Source organism: Pogoniulus pusillus, chromosome 8, assembly GCF_015220805.1.
Source record: "Pogoniulus pusillus isolate bPogPus1 chromosome 8, bPogPus1.pri, whole genome shotgun sequence".
Classification (NCBI taxonomy): domain Eukaryota; kingdom Metazoa; phylum Chordata; class Aves; order Piciformes; family Lybiidae; genus Pogoniulus; species Pogoniulus pusillus.
The window spans coordinates 20,716,365-20,730,567 of NC_087271.1; the positions used below are offsets into that span (position 1 = coordinate 20,716,365).

The 14,203-nt window shown below is 40.9% G+C and overlaps 1 protein-coding gene across 8 annotated transcripts in view; it reads left to right on the forward strand.

Moving 5' to 3' along the window:
- Positions 1–664: 664 nt before the first annotated feature.
- The window catches only part of MSH4 (mutS homolog 4), a 28,311-nt gene continuing 14,772 nt past the window's right edge, over positions 665–14,203 (forward strand). For all 8 annotated transcript variants that reach the window (XM_064147532.1, XM_064147528.1, XM_064147529.1 and 5 more), the window contains exons 1-10: positions 665–967; positions 1,510–1,674; positions 5,926–6,089; positions 7,261–7,371; positions 8,352–8,467; positions 9,436–9,609; positions 11,051–11,223; positions 12,463–12,530; positions 12,942–13,016; positions 13,777–13,841. In XM_064147532.1, the coding sequence (XP_064003602.1) occupies positions 709–967; positions 1,510–1,674; positions 5,926–6,089; positions 7,261–7,371; positions 8,352–8,467; positions 9,436–9,609; positions 11,051–11,223; positions 12,463–12,530; positions 12,942–13,016; positions 13,777–13,841 (1,370 nt within the window). In that variant the 5' untranslated portion in view covers positions 665–708. The remainder of the gene's footprint in view (positions 968–1,509; positions 1,675–5,925; positions 6,090–7,260; positions 7,372–8,351; positions 8,468–9,435; positions 9,610–11,050; positions 11,224–12,462; positions 12,531–12,941; positions 13,017–13,776; positions 13,842–14,203) is intronic.

The window sequence follows — 14,203 nt, forward strand, 5'->3', positions numbered from 1 at the left end:
CTTTGGGTCACTTCCAACCACTGTCATCCTGTGACCTTCTAATTAACTAAACCCTGGCACTAAGTGCCTCATCCATCCTCCTTTTAAACACCTCCAGGGATGGTGACTCCACCACCTCCCCAGGCAGCCCATTCCAATGCCAATCACTCTTGCTCTGAAGAACTTCTTCCTAACATCCAGCCTGAACCTGCCCTGGCACAGCTTGAGGCTGTGTCCTCTTGTTCTGTCCCTGGTTGCCTGGGAGAAGAAACCAAACCCAGCTGGCTCCAGCCTCCCTTCAGGCAGCTGTAGAGAGCAGTAAGTCTGCCCTGAGGCTCCTGAGAAGGCCCATTCTATCTCTGCCCCGACCGTTGCCATGAAACTTGTTGCAGGCCCAGCAGCTATGCTGGCTGTTGTATCATCTACAGCTGCTCCAGCCGCTGCGGCTTGGCCGTTATTTTCCGTAACAGCGGCGCTCCATTTCAGCCCGGGGGTTATGCGGCCTCTGCTGCCGCGGCTTCGGGAGCGGGCGGTGGAGCGGGGTCGGGCGGGCCGCGGGGCCGGGCGGAAGGCGGCGGGCGGGGAGCAGCCGCGGAACGGGTGCGAGGAGCCGGCGCGCTCGCGGCCGGTGCCGCCATTTTGCGCGCGCTGTGCTGGCGGCGGGCGGGGGCGGTTGGGTCTCGCCCGGTGCTTGCCGCTGGCCAGGTGGCGACGTTCAAAGCAAACGGTATGGCAGACACACGTGGGCAGGCGGCTGCGTCAGACTCCTACACGGGCCGCGCCTCTTCCACGTCGGATTCGGGCGGGCGAGCTGAGCGGACGCCCCGCTACGCCTTCGGGCTGCTGCAGACGCCGCGCAGCACAACGGACAGCACCGGCGACTGCCCCAGCAGTGGCGTGAGGCCGGGCTGCTCCAGCGGGGAAGGCCTCGCTCCCAGCCGCGCTGCCGGTGGTGGCGGAGTGAAGCCTCAGGTTTCTGGGCGAGGAGGTAGGGTGCGCCGCGGCCATCTCCGGCTTTTCATTCCTTTGGCTTATTTCGCTCCCTGTGCCTGGGGCGGGCTTCCAAAGAGCTGTTACAAGCTGCACTTACACCGGGACGGGGCAGCATCAGCAGCATCTCTTCGGTTTAGCAGCCTCTGTTATTCATTCAGCTGGTCAGAGCAGTGGTAGTCGTTCCTCGTACTTACTTATATATATCATTTCCTTTCTGTAAGCTTTTCAGATGACAGTGTCTAAGTTCTCTGCTGAGGTCAAGTTTAAATTGAAACAAAACTATTTGTTTTATGTGAGACCTGAACCGTGTTCACTTGGTTAGGGGGTTTGGTTCTGTGGTTGGTTGGTATTGAAGTGGTTTTGTTGATTTTCATTTTTAATTTGGGGGTGGGTGTTTGTTTTTTTTTTTTCCCTGGCCTCTGAATTAGTTGTTTTATCTTTTCACTTAAATTGTACACAGTTCAATGTGTCTGTTTTCAAAAGTGGGGTTTTGCTGCTTTTTTTTTTTTTTTCTCCTTTTTTTTTTTCTTCCCTCAGAATCATATTTTGGAGACAAAAGTTCCTATATAGAAAATACCAGCACAGTAAATCTCACAAGTTCCTCGTCTGTGCAAGGCCTGCATAGTGCATACATAGTAAAACCACCCCCCTCTGCTAGCAGATCTGCTTACAGAAGCCATACTCCTCTTATGGGATATTCAGGTGAGATTATCAGCTCTAAAAGAAAGCAGTCCTACTTATGTTTCTAACATTCTTTTATTTAAGCATACTTTTATTTTTTAATCTGATACAGTGAGATACTGAATTACACTCAGAACAAAAAAACGTGTTTTGTACTACAGAGGATGTCTGCCAATGAAAGATGCACCTATAGGGGAAAATACTGCTTTAGATAGTGAATATATGTTTTGGTATTGGAGCCTCTTGACACTTACTTTGCATTCATGTGTGAATTACCAATGTAGATGGACCTTGGACTTCTTTTAAATTATCTAGAACTGAATTGTTTTTGTGGACATGTTGGCTCATGTGCTGAATAAAGAGCCCAAATATACACATGCTCATATCCAGAGGTGGGGCTTTTGGGATGTTAATGCATTGTGCATCATATATTGTGATGCCATTCTCAAGTTTCTTGATTCTAAAAGGACAAGAGGAAATGTCCTGAAGCTGTGCCAGGGAAGGCTTAGATTGAACCTGAGGAACAATTTCCTCCCCATGAGGGTTGTTAAGGCCTGGCCCAGGCTAGCTATGGCAGTGATAGAGTCCCCATTTCTGGAGAGGTTTCAAAGCCATGGAGATGTGATGCTTTAGTGGTGACCTGGCAGTGCTGGGTTAATGGTTAGACTCCATGATCTTGAAGGTCTTTTCTGTGAGATCTTATGTATTTGCTTATGCTTGCTGTATTGTGTGACATTCCTTGATGTGTGTTTCATTGATCTGTATTAAAGACAGTATATACAGAAGATCCTATTCTGAAGAGCACTGGTTAGTCACCGTTTATTTTTTAGTGTGACAAATAACATTTGTGTAATCACCATACCTAATCTAAGATACTATAATCTTACCTTTTCATTTACTTTTGAAGGAAGAGTTAATATTGTCATCAGCTGCTGCTGATTGACAAGTAGAAGATGCAGAATAACAATTACATTTTCAGCAGGCTACAGGTGAAACTTTATGTGAATGCAGTTGCTGACATCTTGTGGCCTATAGAATATAGGTGGAATAAATGAAGGTTCAGACTCGCTTTTATGAAGCATCAAAGATTTTGCTCAGGTGCAGTTCAAACAGCTTTTTAATCTTAAATTCTTAGATAAACTCTGATTTCCCTTCTAGATTCCCAGTAGGATCAGTTTAGGATGCCTTTTATATGCAGGCATTTTTCTTCATCTCTGTGAATTCAATGCTTAAGTGAAGAATCTGTTCAATTCAGTTGCTGTAAAGTTTAGTTTGACATTCACTTGAAAATTAAGACAGATCATAAAGAGTTTTTCCAGTTTGTCTTTGAAGTTGCACCAAAGTGTATTTAGGAGCTGCTTTACATAGTGTGAAATTACTTTCATGTTACTCAGCAAGTTAGCCATTTGCTTCTTTGAATAGTGCAACCTTACAGTCTTTGCAGAGTTCCAAAGAAAGTGACAGTTCTCCAGTAGAATTTGGAAGAATATAACACTATTTTGCAAACATGAAGCAAAAATGAGCTGAGATGCTAAAAAAAGCACTGTATAGATATTTTCAGTCTTCTGTAGAATAAAAGAATTTCGGTTCACAGAACTGAAATTACTTCACCTTAATAGTGAGGTGGGATATTTAGGAAGTACTGTATCATAGCACTTCATAGAATCATAGAATCAACCAGGTTGGAAGAGACCTCCAAGATCATCCAGTCCAACCTATCACCCAGCCCTATCCAGTCAACTAGACCATGGCACTGAGTGCCTCATCCAGTCTTTTCTTGAACACCCCCAGGGACGGTGCCTCCACCACCTCCCTGGGCAGCCCATTCCAACGGGAAATCACTCTCTCTGGGAAGAACTTCTTCCTAACATCCAGCCTATACCTACCCTGCCACAACTTGAGACTGTGTCCTCTTGTTCTATTGGTGGTTGTCTGGGAGAAGAGGCCAACCCCCACCTGGCTACAATGCCCCTTCAGGTAGTTGTAGACAGTAATAAGATCACCCCTGAGCCTCCTCTTCTCCAGGCTAAACAGGCCCAGCTCCCTCAACCTCTCCTCATAGGATTTGTGCTCCAGGCCCCTCACCAGCTTCGTTGCCCTTCTCTGGACATGTTCCAGCACCTCAACATCTTTCTTGAATTGAGGGGCCCAGAACTGGACACAGTACTCAAGGTGTGGCCTGACCAGTGCTGAGTACAGGGGAAGAATAACCTCCCTTGTTCTACTGGCCACACTGTTCCTGATGCAGGCCAGGATGCCATTGGCTCTCTTGGCCACCTGGGCACACTGCTGGCTCATCTTCAGCTTACTATCTATCAGTACCCCCAGGTCCCTTTCCTCCTGGATGCTCTCCAGCCACTCAATCCCCAGCCTATAGCGCTGCTTGGGGTTATTGTGGCCGAAGTGCCTGCTTCTTAAACAGTAGAGTGTAGTTTGGTGTGTGAGATTATTATTATTAGATTAGATTATTGCATAGATCTGTGATGGCAGAGACCCAGAGGAAAGCTGAGGAGAAATGGAAAGGTCATCTCATTTTGACAACTTCTTATCCCCCCATCTGATCTCTGAGACTCTCCTTATTATCTGCTCACAGCTTAGGTTTTAGTCATCAAAACAACAGTTCTAGAACACAGTTGGGTGTTATCACAGTGCTATTTAAAGCTCTGTGCTATATAAGAGGTACAGCAGGAGTGAGGTGAAGAAATGTGTCAAAATTTGTCTCCTGTCAGCTATGTGGAACACGAAATATCCCCATTTTGTAAATTAGCTATTTGGAGATGAATGATTTGAGATTAGGAATTATTGCTCTATAGAGTTCAGTTTAGGTATAAACATCTGGTTTATTGTAGGTCTGTAGTACAATCCTAAAGCGGATTTGCTGTGTTATGTTGGGCAAATTGCTAGAACAGCTGGGTTGGTGGTTTTATCTGCAGAGGAAAAGAGAGAGACTAGATAAGAAAACGATATTTAGTGCCTTCAGAAAGGACCATGCTAGGTGTTAAGGGGCTACAATCTTAATATTCACACTTAATCCTTGTAAGGGATATCTCTGTTAGCTGGATAGCTGAAGAAGGAAAGATTAGTTTCATTTGTAATATTTAGGAAAATTTAAGCCAAACCAAATTTTAGATAATGAACATATTTTATTTTTTAAATGCACCTCATGTGCACTGTAGATAGGTATTTTCAAATAGTTCAAGTTTATAGTAAAATCAAATTAATTAGCTATTGTGCTAGTTTGAAGCAGGCTAGAATGTTTTGGTGAGAAGAACTAGATTACAGGCTGTGAAAGACAAGCAATGGTGATGTCTACTTCACTCACAGTCTTGCTGAGATGTATGGGAACAAGAAATAAAAACATTAGATAACACTCTCGCCATCACTCTCGCTGGGGCTTCTGGCTGAGTTGCGTCTCTCTAACCTCACCCTCCATTTTGGCCTAACCCACTTTGCTTCTTAACCTCTGGCCGAACCTCCATTCTTCCTTGGGACTGGGGTAAGGTTGAGAGGGGCAGGGGGAAGGCGAAGGGGTGGTTGAGAGCCCCTCCTGGGGACTCAGGTTTCTGGGAGGGGAGTTGTGTTTCTGTATTACCTTTTACCTTGTGTATTTCTGTATATAACTGTATATACTGTAAATAGCTGCTTGTATATTGTGCTAGCTGTAACTATAAGCTTCATTCATATTTCCAGAGCCAGCTGAGTCTAGTCTGGGTGATTTCTAAAGTGGGGGGGGGGTGGGGAACACCCAAACCATCACAGATATCTACACTTAAAAAACATTTGTTGCCCTTAGATAAGATCTAAGCCACCTTGACAAGAGTTATGCTTTTACTGGAATATTAACTAGCAGTACCTCTCCACAATTAATAAACCTGATTTTAACTAGTGGTAATAGCTATGCATGACTCTGAATTTAAAATGGCAAACATCTAATCATAGCTGTGCCTTTTGACATATACTAACTGTCTTTTGTTGTTGTTGTTGTTTGGTAGATACAGTGACTCAGGAACTGTATTTTCGCGTGCTACAGAAATGTAATTAGTTCTGGCAGTCTTGGATGAATGCATTCAATCAGTCTGATCTTCACACTTCAGAAAGTGTGCTTTGTCTCTAGGATATGTCAAGTAATGAGTTCAACAGCCAGGATTTTTAATTCAAAGGGCTTGCTGTGGATATGGGAATATAAACACTCATTTCACATGGAATATCAAAGCATGATTTTGTGACTGTCAAGTAGTGACTTGTAATTGAACATATGCAACACTTTTACAGTTACCTCCTCATCTGCAACCTCTGCTCACAGCACTGCATCAGTTATTGTAGCTGTAGTAGAAGGAAGAGGCCTTGCCAGAGGTGAAGTAGGAATGGCCAGTATTGACTTAAAAAATCCTGAGGTGATATTATCACAGTTTGCAGACAATACGACTTATGCCAAGGTACTGTGGCATACTTAAATTGCTGTATCTTTTGGCTTTTTTTTCTTGTTTCTTTGACCTTGAGAATGTTTTTGCCATTTGTCATGGGATGTTCATGGGATGTTGTAGCAACGTCATTATCCTGAAATATGAGGCCAGCCAGATCAAAGTTCACCTGTGCACTTCAGACATGTAAACTAATGATAGATAAGAAAGAAGCTGTGGTTTGTCAGAGGCATCCTGATTGTGTCGAGAAGACTGGCAGCAAAACGAAGACACAAGTGTCTGGATGTGCTAATGCAGCCTTATGAATATGTCATAGGCAGGAGGAATGATTGCATTGAATGGGCCTCGCTTTGTAACACTCCTGTGTAAACAGCCATGGGAAATCCTTGCTGGGGAGCATTGCCTTGAGGAGGAACCCCCAGTGCACCTCAGTGTGTAGCAGTAAGGAAACATTGCTCTTTAGTACTGTGTTTCATAATATTACAAAGTTTGAGTCCCAATTTCAGTGACAATTTAAAGTTTTGAAAATAAAAAAGTTCATTTTTTTTGTGCCTCAAGGTGAGGGAAGAAATCCTGTGTAATCAAAAGAATGATAAGACTATAATTTTTCAAGGGAACTTCAGATTATTTTAATGGAAATTGTTAACTAATTTTAATCATTTCATGAAAATTGCAGTTATTTCTTGGAAAAGACTGAGCTAAGTGTTATAAGAGAAAATTAGAACAAAGTCTAAATTCTCAGCAGATGATTATTATTCAAACCTGTTGCATGGTCATGGTCTAGCTGATGGGACAGGGCTGGGTGATAGGTTGGACTGGATGATCTTGGAGATCTCTTCCAACCTGGTTGATTCTATGATTTCTTTGTCTGGAGACCACCATTAACTTTTCATCTGCAAACCCAGAAAGCTGCTATCTCTTGAGAAAAATGTCCTTCTCCCATCTTAGCTGTCTTGCTTCCCAGACAAGCACGTTTTTAAATTGTAATTTAATTTAATGTGTATTTATATATCTGTATCTAAATATACACATGAATTTGATACAATGTAGTAGTTATTACAAAATATGATCTTTACAAGACTGGAACTGTGATTACAAAATATAATTCAATAATTATTTATTGCTGGTTCATTGGATTTGGATTAAATGTGAATTTTCATTTAATTACTCTTTTGTTGTTGTTCAGGTTATTACCAAACTCAAGATTTTAACACCACTAGAAATAATAATGTCAAATACAGCTTGTGATCCAGGGAGCACAACAAAGTTGTTCAGTCTGATAACAGAACATTTCAAGGTAAGCTCTTAAATTTCATTCTATATTTTAGAGTTCTTGTTGATTACTTGTATATGATTGCTGATTTGAGAGTTTTTCATTACTTCTGAAAACTTGAATACAGTCAGATTTTGTGTTTTCCATCATTTCTGGGAGCTGTTTTTACCATGCTAAGGAAGAATCTAAATGCAACTCAAATGGTGCTAGTTCTAATCCTAACAGTTGCAGTGTGTTACTGATGAAACCAGAAAGTTTTGAATTGGTGGCATTGAAGTAATTTGAGCAGTACCAGTCCCAGGAAAGCTTAAGACATGAAAAAAACACAATCATTTTCCTGTGTTGCTGCTTTGTTCTCTAAACATGATAAACAGATGAAGCTAATGTATACCACAGACTAGAAAAAGAGCACTGGCTGAGCAGAAGAGGGTGAGATGAACTACTATATGTAATTTATGAATATGAAAGCCTCAGAACTTTGTAAAAAGCTGTGTTAATTGCTACTGCAATTGATTCTACTGCTGGTGGCTTTCTCATGATTTCTCTTCTACTTCTTGACTCCTCTCGTTTTGCATAAATTACTCATCACACTCAGTTACTTTGACCTTACAGGTGAAAGCTTGTTGATGATCCCTTGGGCTTAAGCTGTGCCAAGAAAAAGTTTGAATGTTAGCATTGATGCCAGCATTAAATTAACTCTTCCTGAAAAGTAATTAATTTCAACCAAATTTGGCATGGCTAGTTCCTGGGAGGGAAAGCTGTCCAAGAAAAAGCCCATGATAATTTGCTCAAAACAGCAGTGTTAGCCTTTTTCTGTGTACTTGATGTCACATAGGAGGAGAGATGAATGACAGTAATGCAGCTTGTAGGCGCTAATAATTTGTAATGGATACTTCTACATATACAGGTGGGTGATAGATTTTCTTGGAAATAGAGAAGTCTGCCTGATGAAAAATTCTGGGTAACTTTTAAAACAATTTGATTTTATTCCCCCATCTTCACAGAATGTAACTTTTACAACTGTCCAAAGAAAGTACTTCAATGAAGCAAAGGGTTTGGAGTACATAGAACAGCTGTGTGCATCTGAATTTGGTACCATTCTCATGGAGGTTCAATCCAAGTATGTGTAAGGGAAAAGTTTACTTTTTCCCCCGATAAGTTTTTAACAGTTTTTTACTTAAGTCTGTGGCTTGTTGCAAAAGTTAGAAAATCTTGATAGAGCTGTTCTTTAATTTTGGTCTCCAGTGTTTCTGATATTTAGAAACTGAAATAGAAAGCCTGTTACAGATTTTTTTTTTTAAATTTCCACTCCTCTCTATAGCTTTCTGCTTTCTCCTCCTCATTCTCCCACTAAAGGTACAAATTCACAGCCTTTCTTCCTGGGCTCAGCAAATTTTTTTCTTGTGCTAAAAAATTTAAGCAGGGATACTTGGTGAGCTGGATCTTTATTGTTTAGTCTGTTGTTAGATTGTTCAGCCTGGAGAAAAAGGCTGAGGGGAGACCTCATTGCTCTCTGAAACTCACTGGAAGGCAGTTGGAGTGAAGTGGGGTTAGTCTCTTCTTCCTTAAATGAGAGGAAATGACCTGAAATTGTACCAGGGGAGGTTTAGGTTGGACATGAGGAACAATTTCCTTCTTGCAAAAGTAGACAGGCATCAGAACAGACTGCCCAGGGAGGTCGTGGAGTCACCATCTCTGGAGGTGCTCAAGAAATATGTGGATGTGGCACCTGGGGACATGGTATAATGGCCATGGTGGTGTTGGGTTGGTGGTTGGACTTGATCCTAGAGGTCTTTTCCAACCCAAACAATTCTATGATTTATTTCAAGTCACATGTAATTACCTTCACAATAGCAGCTGTGTAGTGTAGGGTGTCATGTGTACAGACTCACAACAGCTATGGGCATTTGATTTGCATGTGTATGTGTGCACTGTGGGAGGGTTAGTGCAGACTTAAAGCACGCTGCTTTTGCAGTCCCAGGTTGCTGCCAGGCAGAAGTGTGAATGTGATTTCTGTAGTGCAGCATTTGAGTTTGTGGTATTTAAATAGCACAATTCAATATTCATGAAAGACTGTTTTTTTCCAAGGTATTACTGTCTTGCAGCTGCTGCAGCTTTGCTAAAATATGTTGAATTTATTCAAAATTCAGTTTATGCTCCAAAATCACTGAAGGTGCGTTTCCAGGGGAGTGAGAAAACAGCTATGATAGATTCATCATCAGCACAAAATCTTGAACTAGTAATTAATAACAGAGATTCTCGGTAAGAAAATTCCATTTACTATTTACATTTTAATTTGTATTTTGCTTCTATATACATATACAAGTGTACAAATTAAACTTCTATGTACATTCATGTCAAAGAGCTGACCATTAGATTTATTTCTGTATGATAGAACTTACATACCATTCAGAGCCTTTAAAAGACAATATTTGGACAGCAAAACAGATTACAATACAGCACAAGATTTCCAGCATAGGAAAGGTGATATGTAGACATCTTTACATTGATCGCAGGATGGCAGGAGTTGGAAGGGACCCAAAGAGATTGAATCCAACACCCCTGCCAGAGCAGGGCCATACAATCTAGCTCAGGTCACAGAGGAATGCATCCAGACAGGCCTTGAAAGTCTCCAGAGAAGGAGACTCCACAACTTCTCTGGGCAGCCTGTGCCAGCGGTCTGGGACCCTTACAGTCAAGAAGTTCCCCCTTGTGTTGAGGTAGAACCTCCTGTGCTGCAGCTTACATTCATTGCTCCTTGTCCTATCCTAGGGAGCAAGTAAGCAGAGCCTCTCCCCCACCCTCCTGACCTCAGCCCTCAGCTATCTATATAAATATTTATTAAATCCCCTCTCAGTCTTCTCTTCTCCAGACTAAAAAGCCCCAGGTCCTTCAGCCTCTCCTCACCAGGCAGTGCACCTTCTCCAGCAGATCCCTGGCCTTCTTGGCCACAAGGGCACATTGCTGTTATCCACCAGCACTCCCAGGTCCCCCTCTACAGGGCTGCTCTCCCAACCAGTACTGGTGCAGTTTATTATTCCTCCCCAGGCACAGAGCTCTTCAGTTGTCCTTGTTGAACCTCATTTAGTTCCTCTGTGCCCAGCTCTCCAGTCTGTCCAGGTCTTGCTGGATGGCTGCGCAGCCTTCAGCTGTATCAGCCAAGCCTCCCAGTTTGGTGTCATCAGCAAACTTGCTGAGCAGACACTCTGTCCCTTCATCAGTGTCATTGATGAAGATGTTGAACAGCACTGGGACCAGCAATGATCCCTGGGGGACTCCACTAGTTACAGCACTCTAGCTGGACCTGATACCATTGATTACCACTCTTTGAACTCTCTCTTCTATCCAGTTCCTAATTCAGCCCTCTGTCTGGTCTTCCATCTCACACTTTCTGAGCTTGCTCACTAGGATGTCATGGGAGATGGTGTCAAAGGCCTTGCTAAGGTCAAGGTAGACTACACTGATAGTAGACTACTACTGATGTTTGTATTTTATTCGAACTTATAAATTATATTGATGCAAAATGTCACAGACTGTGAAATGAAAGAGGCAATATTTCTGCAAGAATCTGCTCATGTTGAGTGAAAGTGCCTAGATTTTATTATGGTTCAAATTCATAGGATACACTTATCTCAAAATATCACTTTACATTTACCATCTTTGTTTTTTCAGTCTATTCTTCACATCTATTTTGTTTTCAAAGGAATGGTCATACCCTTTTTGGTGTCCTAAATTACACTAAAACTCCAGGTGGAAGTCGAAGACTTAGATCAAATATCCTGGAGCCACTAGCTGATGCTGAAACAATTAACACAAGACTGGACTGTGTTCAGGAATTGCTCCAAGATGAAGAACTCTTTTTTGGTCTTCAAGCAGGTGCAGTTTATTTTTAAATACATAAAATATTTATTTTTAACCATTTTTTCTAAATGATAGAAGTATGCGGTGTGACTGCAGTGTGAAAAGTTGTTTTTTTTCTGACTTGTTAAAACTTGATAAAACTTAGGTGATAAAACTTACGAGGAGCAGCTGAGGGAGCAGGGCTGTTTAGTTTGAAAAAGAGGAGGCTGAATGAGGGAGACCTCATTGCTGTCTACAACTACCTGAGGAGGCACTGTGGAGAGGCTGCTGCTGGTCTCTTCTCACAGCTAATGGGAAACAAAACAAGGGGGAATGGCCTCAAGCTGAGGTTGGGGAGGTTTAGATGGACATTAGGAAAAAGTTTTTCATGGTGTGAGTGGTCAGGGACTGCAATGAGCTGCCCAGGGAGGTGGTGGAGTCACCCAGCCTGCATGTGTTTAAGGGTGGTTTGGATGTGATGCTTAGGGCTGTGATTTAAGGTGAATCTTGTGGAGTAGGGTTCTAGGTTGGACTTGGTGATCCTGAGGGGCTTTGCCAACCTGGATACTTCTGTGATTCTGTGGCACTTACATGATGAGCACTTCAATGTTCTGTTGTTTTTGGTTGTTGGTTGGTTGGTTGGTTTGTTTGTTTTTTTTTTAAATAATCCTTATTATAAAAGTGAACTTTTTCTCAAGTATTTTGGTAAGAGAAGAAAATTTATCTGATAAAGTGGATAAAAGTCAGTCACCTAATAGCCTTTTTTAAGAATTAGAGTGCCTCTTTATTTTTATGGCTAGGTATGGACTAAGTTTGAAGTAGATATGTATACAAAATATATACATTAAAGGCATCGCTGATGTGTTACATGTTGTGTATGCATTTTTTTTCATTGCTTCATAAAACATGCTTCATGGACAAATGTAAATAAAAAAATACAATACCTGAGTCTGAATTAGTTCACCTGAAGCTGCCTCATGTAATCTTAATCACAAGAGGAATATGATTCTGTCTAACAAAAAGAATATCACTGAACTGATGCATGTCCAGGCATGCAATAATCACTACATGCTTCGCTGTAGTAAGTGTAATTGAGACAAAATAATTTAGATGACAGCTATTTTTAACCTAGTTTTTACCCCAGCAAATAATTTCTGATGATAGAAAGAAAATTATTAGCATAAGTATCACTAAGTAGTTATGTGTGTTTGAAAAAAAATTAGAAATTACTACAATTGCAGTTTAATTTCTGGTCTGTTTCCTTTTGTTTTACAGTAATCTCAAAATTCCTGGATACAGAACAACTACTTTCAGTTTTGGTACAGATTCCAAAGCAGGATACAGTATGTTTTGAAATACATATTCGATGATCAGTTATTTGGCTCTAAATACGCAATATATAAACATGATAGTTATAAATATGACTGACATAATAAGGAAAAAACCTGCAGCTTAGAAAGACATGGAATAATATTGCTGTAGATTGAGAGCTATGTGTATACAGAAAATGAAAAGAGATTTTTGCAGTTTGGCTTAGCAGTGTTCTCAGGCAGCCATTATCAGTGCAGTCATGAAAATATTAGCTACTGAGAAGCAAACTGTCACAAGTCTGTCAAAGTGAGATTGTGAAGTGTTTTGTCAGTTTTCATTGAAAGTATAAACCTGTTAACTGTATGAGTTGTGCTAGTTCTTAAGTACTTTTTAAAACAGGTAGATACACAAACATCTCCATTATTTGTCAAATTTTTCAACAGGTTAAAACTGCTGAATCAAAAATAACTAATTTAATCTACCTGAAGCATACTCTAGAACTTGTGGAGCCTCTAAAAGTAAGCTCTGCTATTTATTTTTGCTTCTAAAGTACGGTGTCCTTTATCCTTAGATTTATGCAGTGCTGTTTGTTACATTTCATGGAATAGCATATGTCACAGAATCACAAAATTAACCAGGTTGGAAAAGACCTCTAGGATCATGAAGTCCAACCTATCACCTAACCTTTCTAATTAACTAAACCATGGCACTAAGTCCCTCATCCAGCCTCCCCTTAACCACTTTCAGGGATGGTGACCTCCCCAGATAGCCCATTCCAATGTCAATCACTCTTTATGTGTAGAACTTCTTCCTAACATCCAGCCTAAACCTACCCTGCTGCAGCTTGAGGCTGTGTCACTGGGTGCCAGGCAGAAGAGACCGAACTCACCTGGCTACAACCTCCTTTCAGGTAGTTGTAGAGAGCAATAAGGTCTACCCTGAGCCTCCTCTTCTTCATGTGATCAAATTGGAATGGACTGATAGAGATCATCAAATAAAAAAAAAACAGGTTTATATGTTGCTTATCAGAATACTGCCAATAGTTTGTTATTTCTTAAGGCAGCTGAAAATAAACATATAAGTCTAATACTCTGAAGAACTGGGTTCATACCATTGCCTGAAAAATTGCTTTTATAACAAACATTTAACTGAAATGCCTCAGATCCCATAAGCTACTTATGGAACCAATGACAGGCCACGGTGAGTCAAAGAACTTTTGAGTCATTTAAAAGGGCTCCAAAAAGAATAACTGTTCATTTGTGTTTTAATCTTCAACAGGCTGCTTTAAGAAGCTGTAACACAGCACTGCTAAAGGCTTACTACAATTCTCTTGAAGATATAAGGTATTTATGATAGTTCTTTAACTAGAAACTCAACTTTCCTAAGATTTTTTTAATGTAAGATTAAAAATATTATGTCTTTGCTTGGTTTATCTCAAATATTTAGTGTAGAAGCTGATTTTGTTAAAAATTCTGATTTTCAACTAACAAATAAAGGGAAAAAGTCAAACACAACATTAGATATGATAGTGCAATTGCTGATGAACTGCAGTCATGTTTTTGTTATTCACAAGTAATTCAAAACAGAGAAGTAGTGTTTTCCTGAAGCCCTCTTACTAATGCAATAATCAGCTGTTGCCTGTATGTTTGAGAAGTAGTTTATACCTCCCAAAGATCTGAATGATATCTTTAAGCAAGCTTAAGCA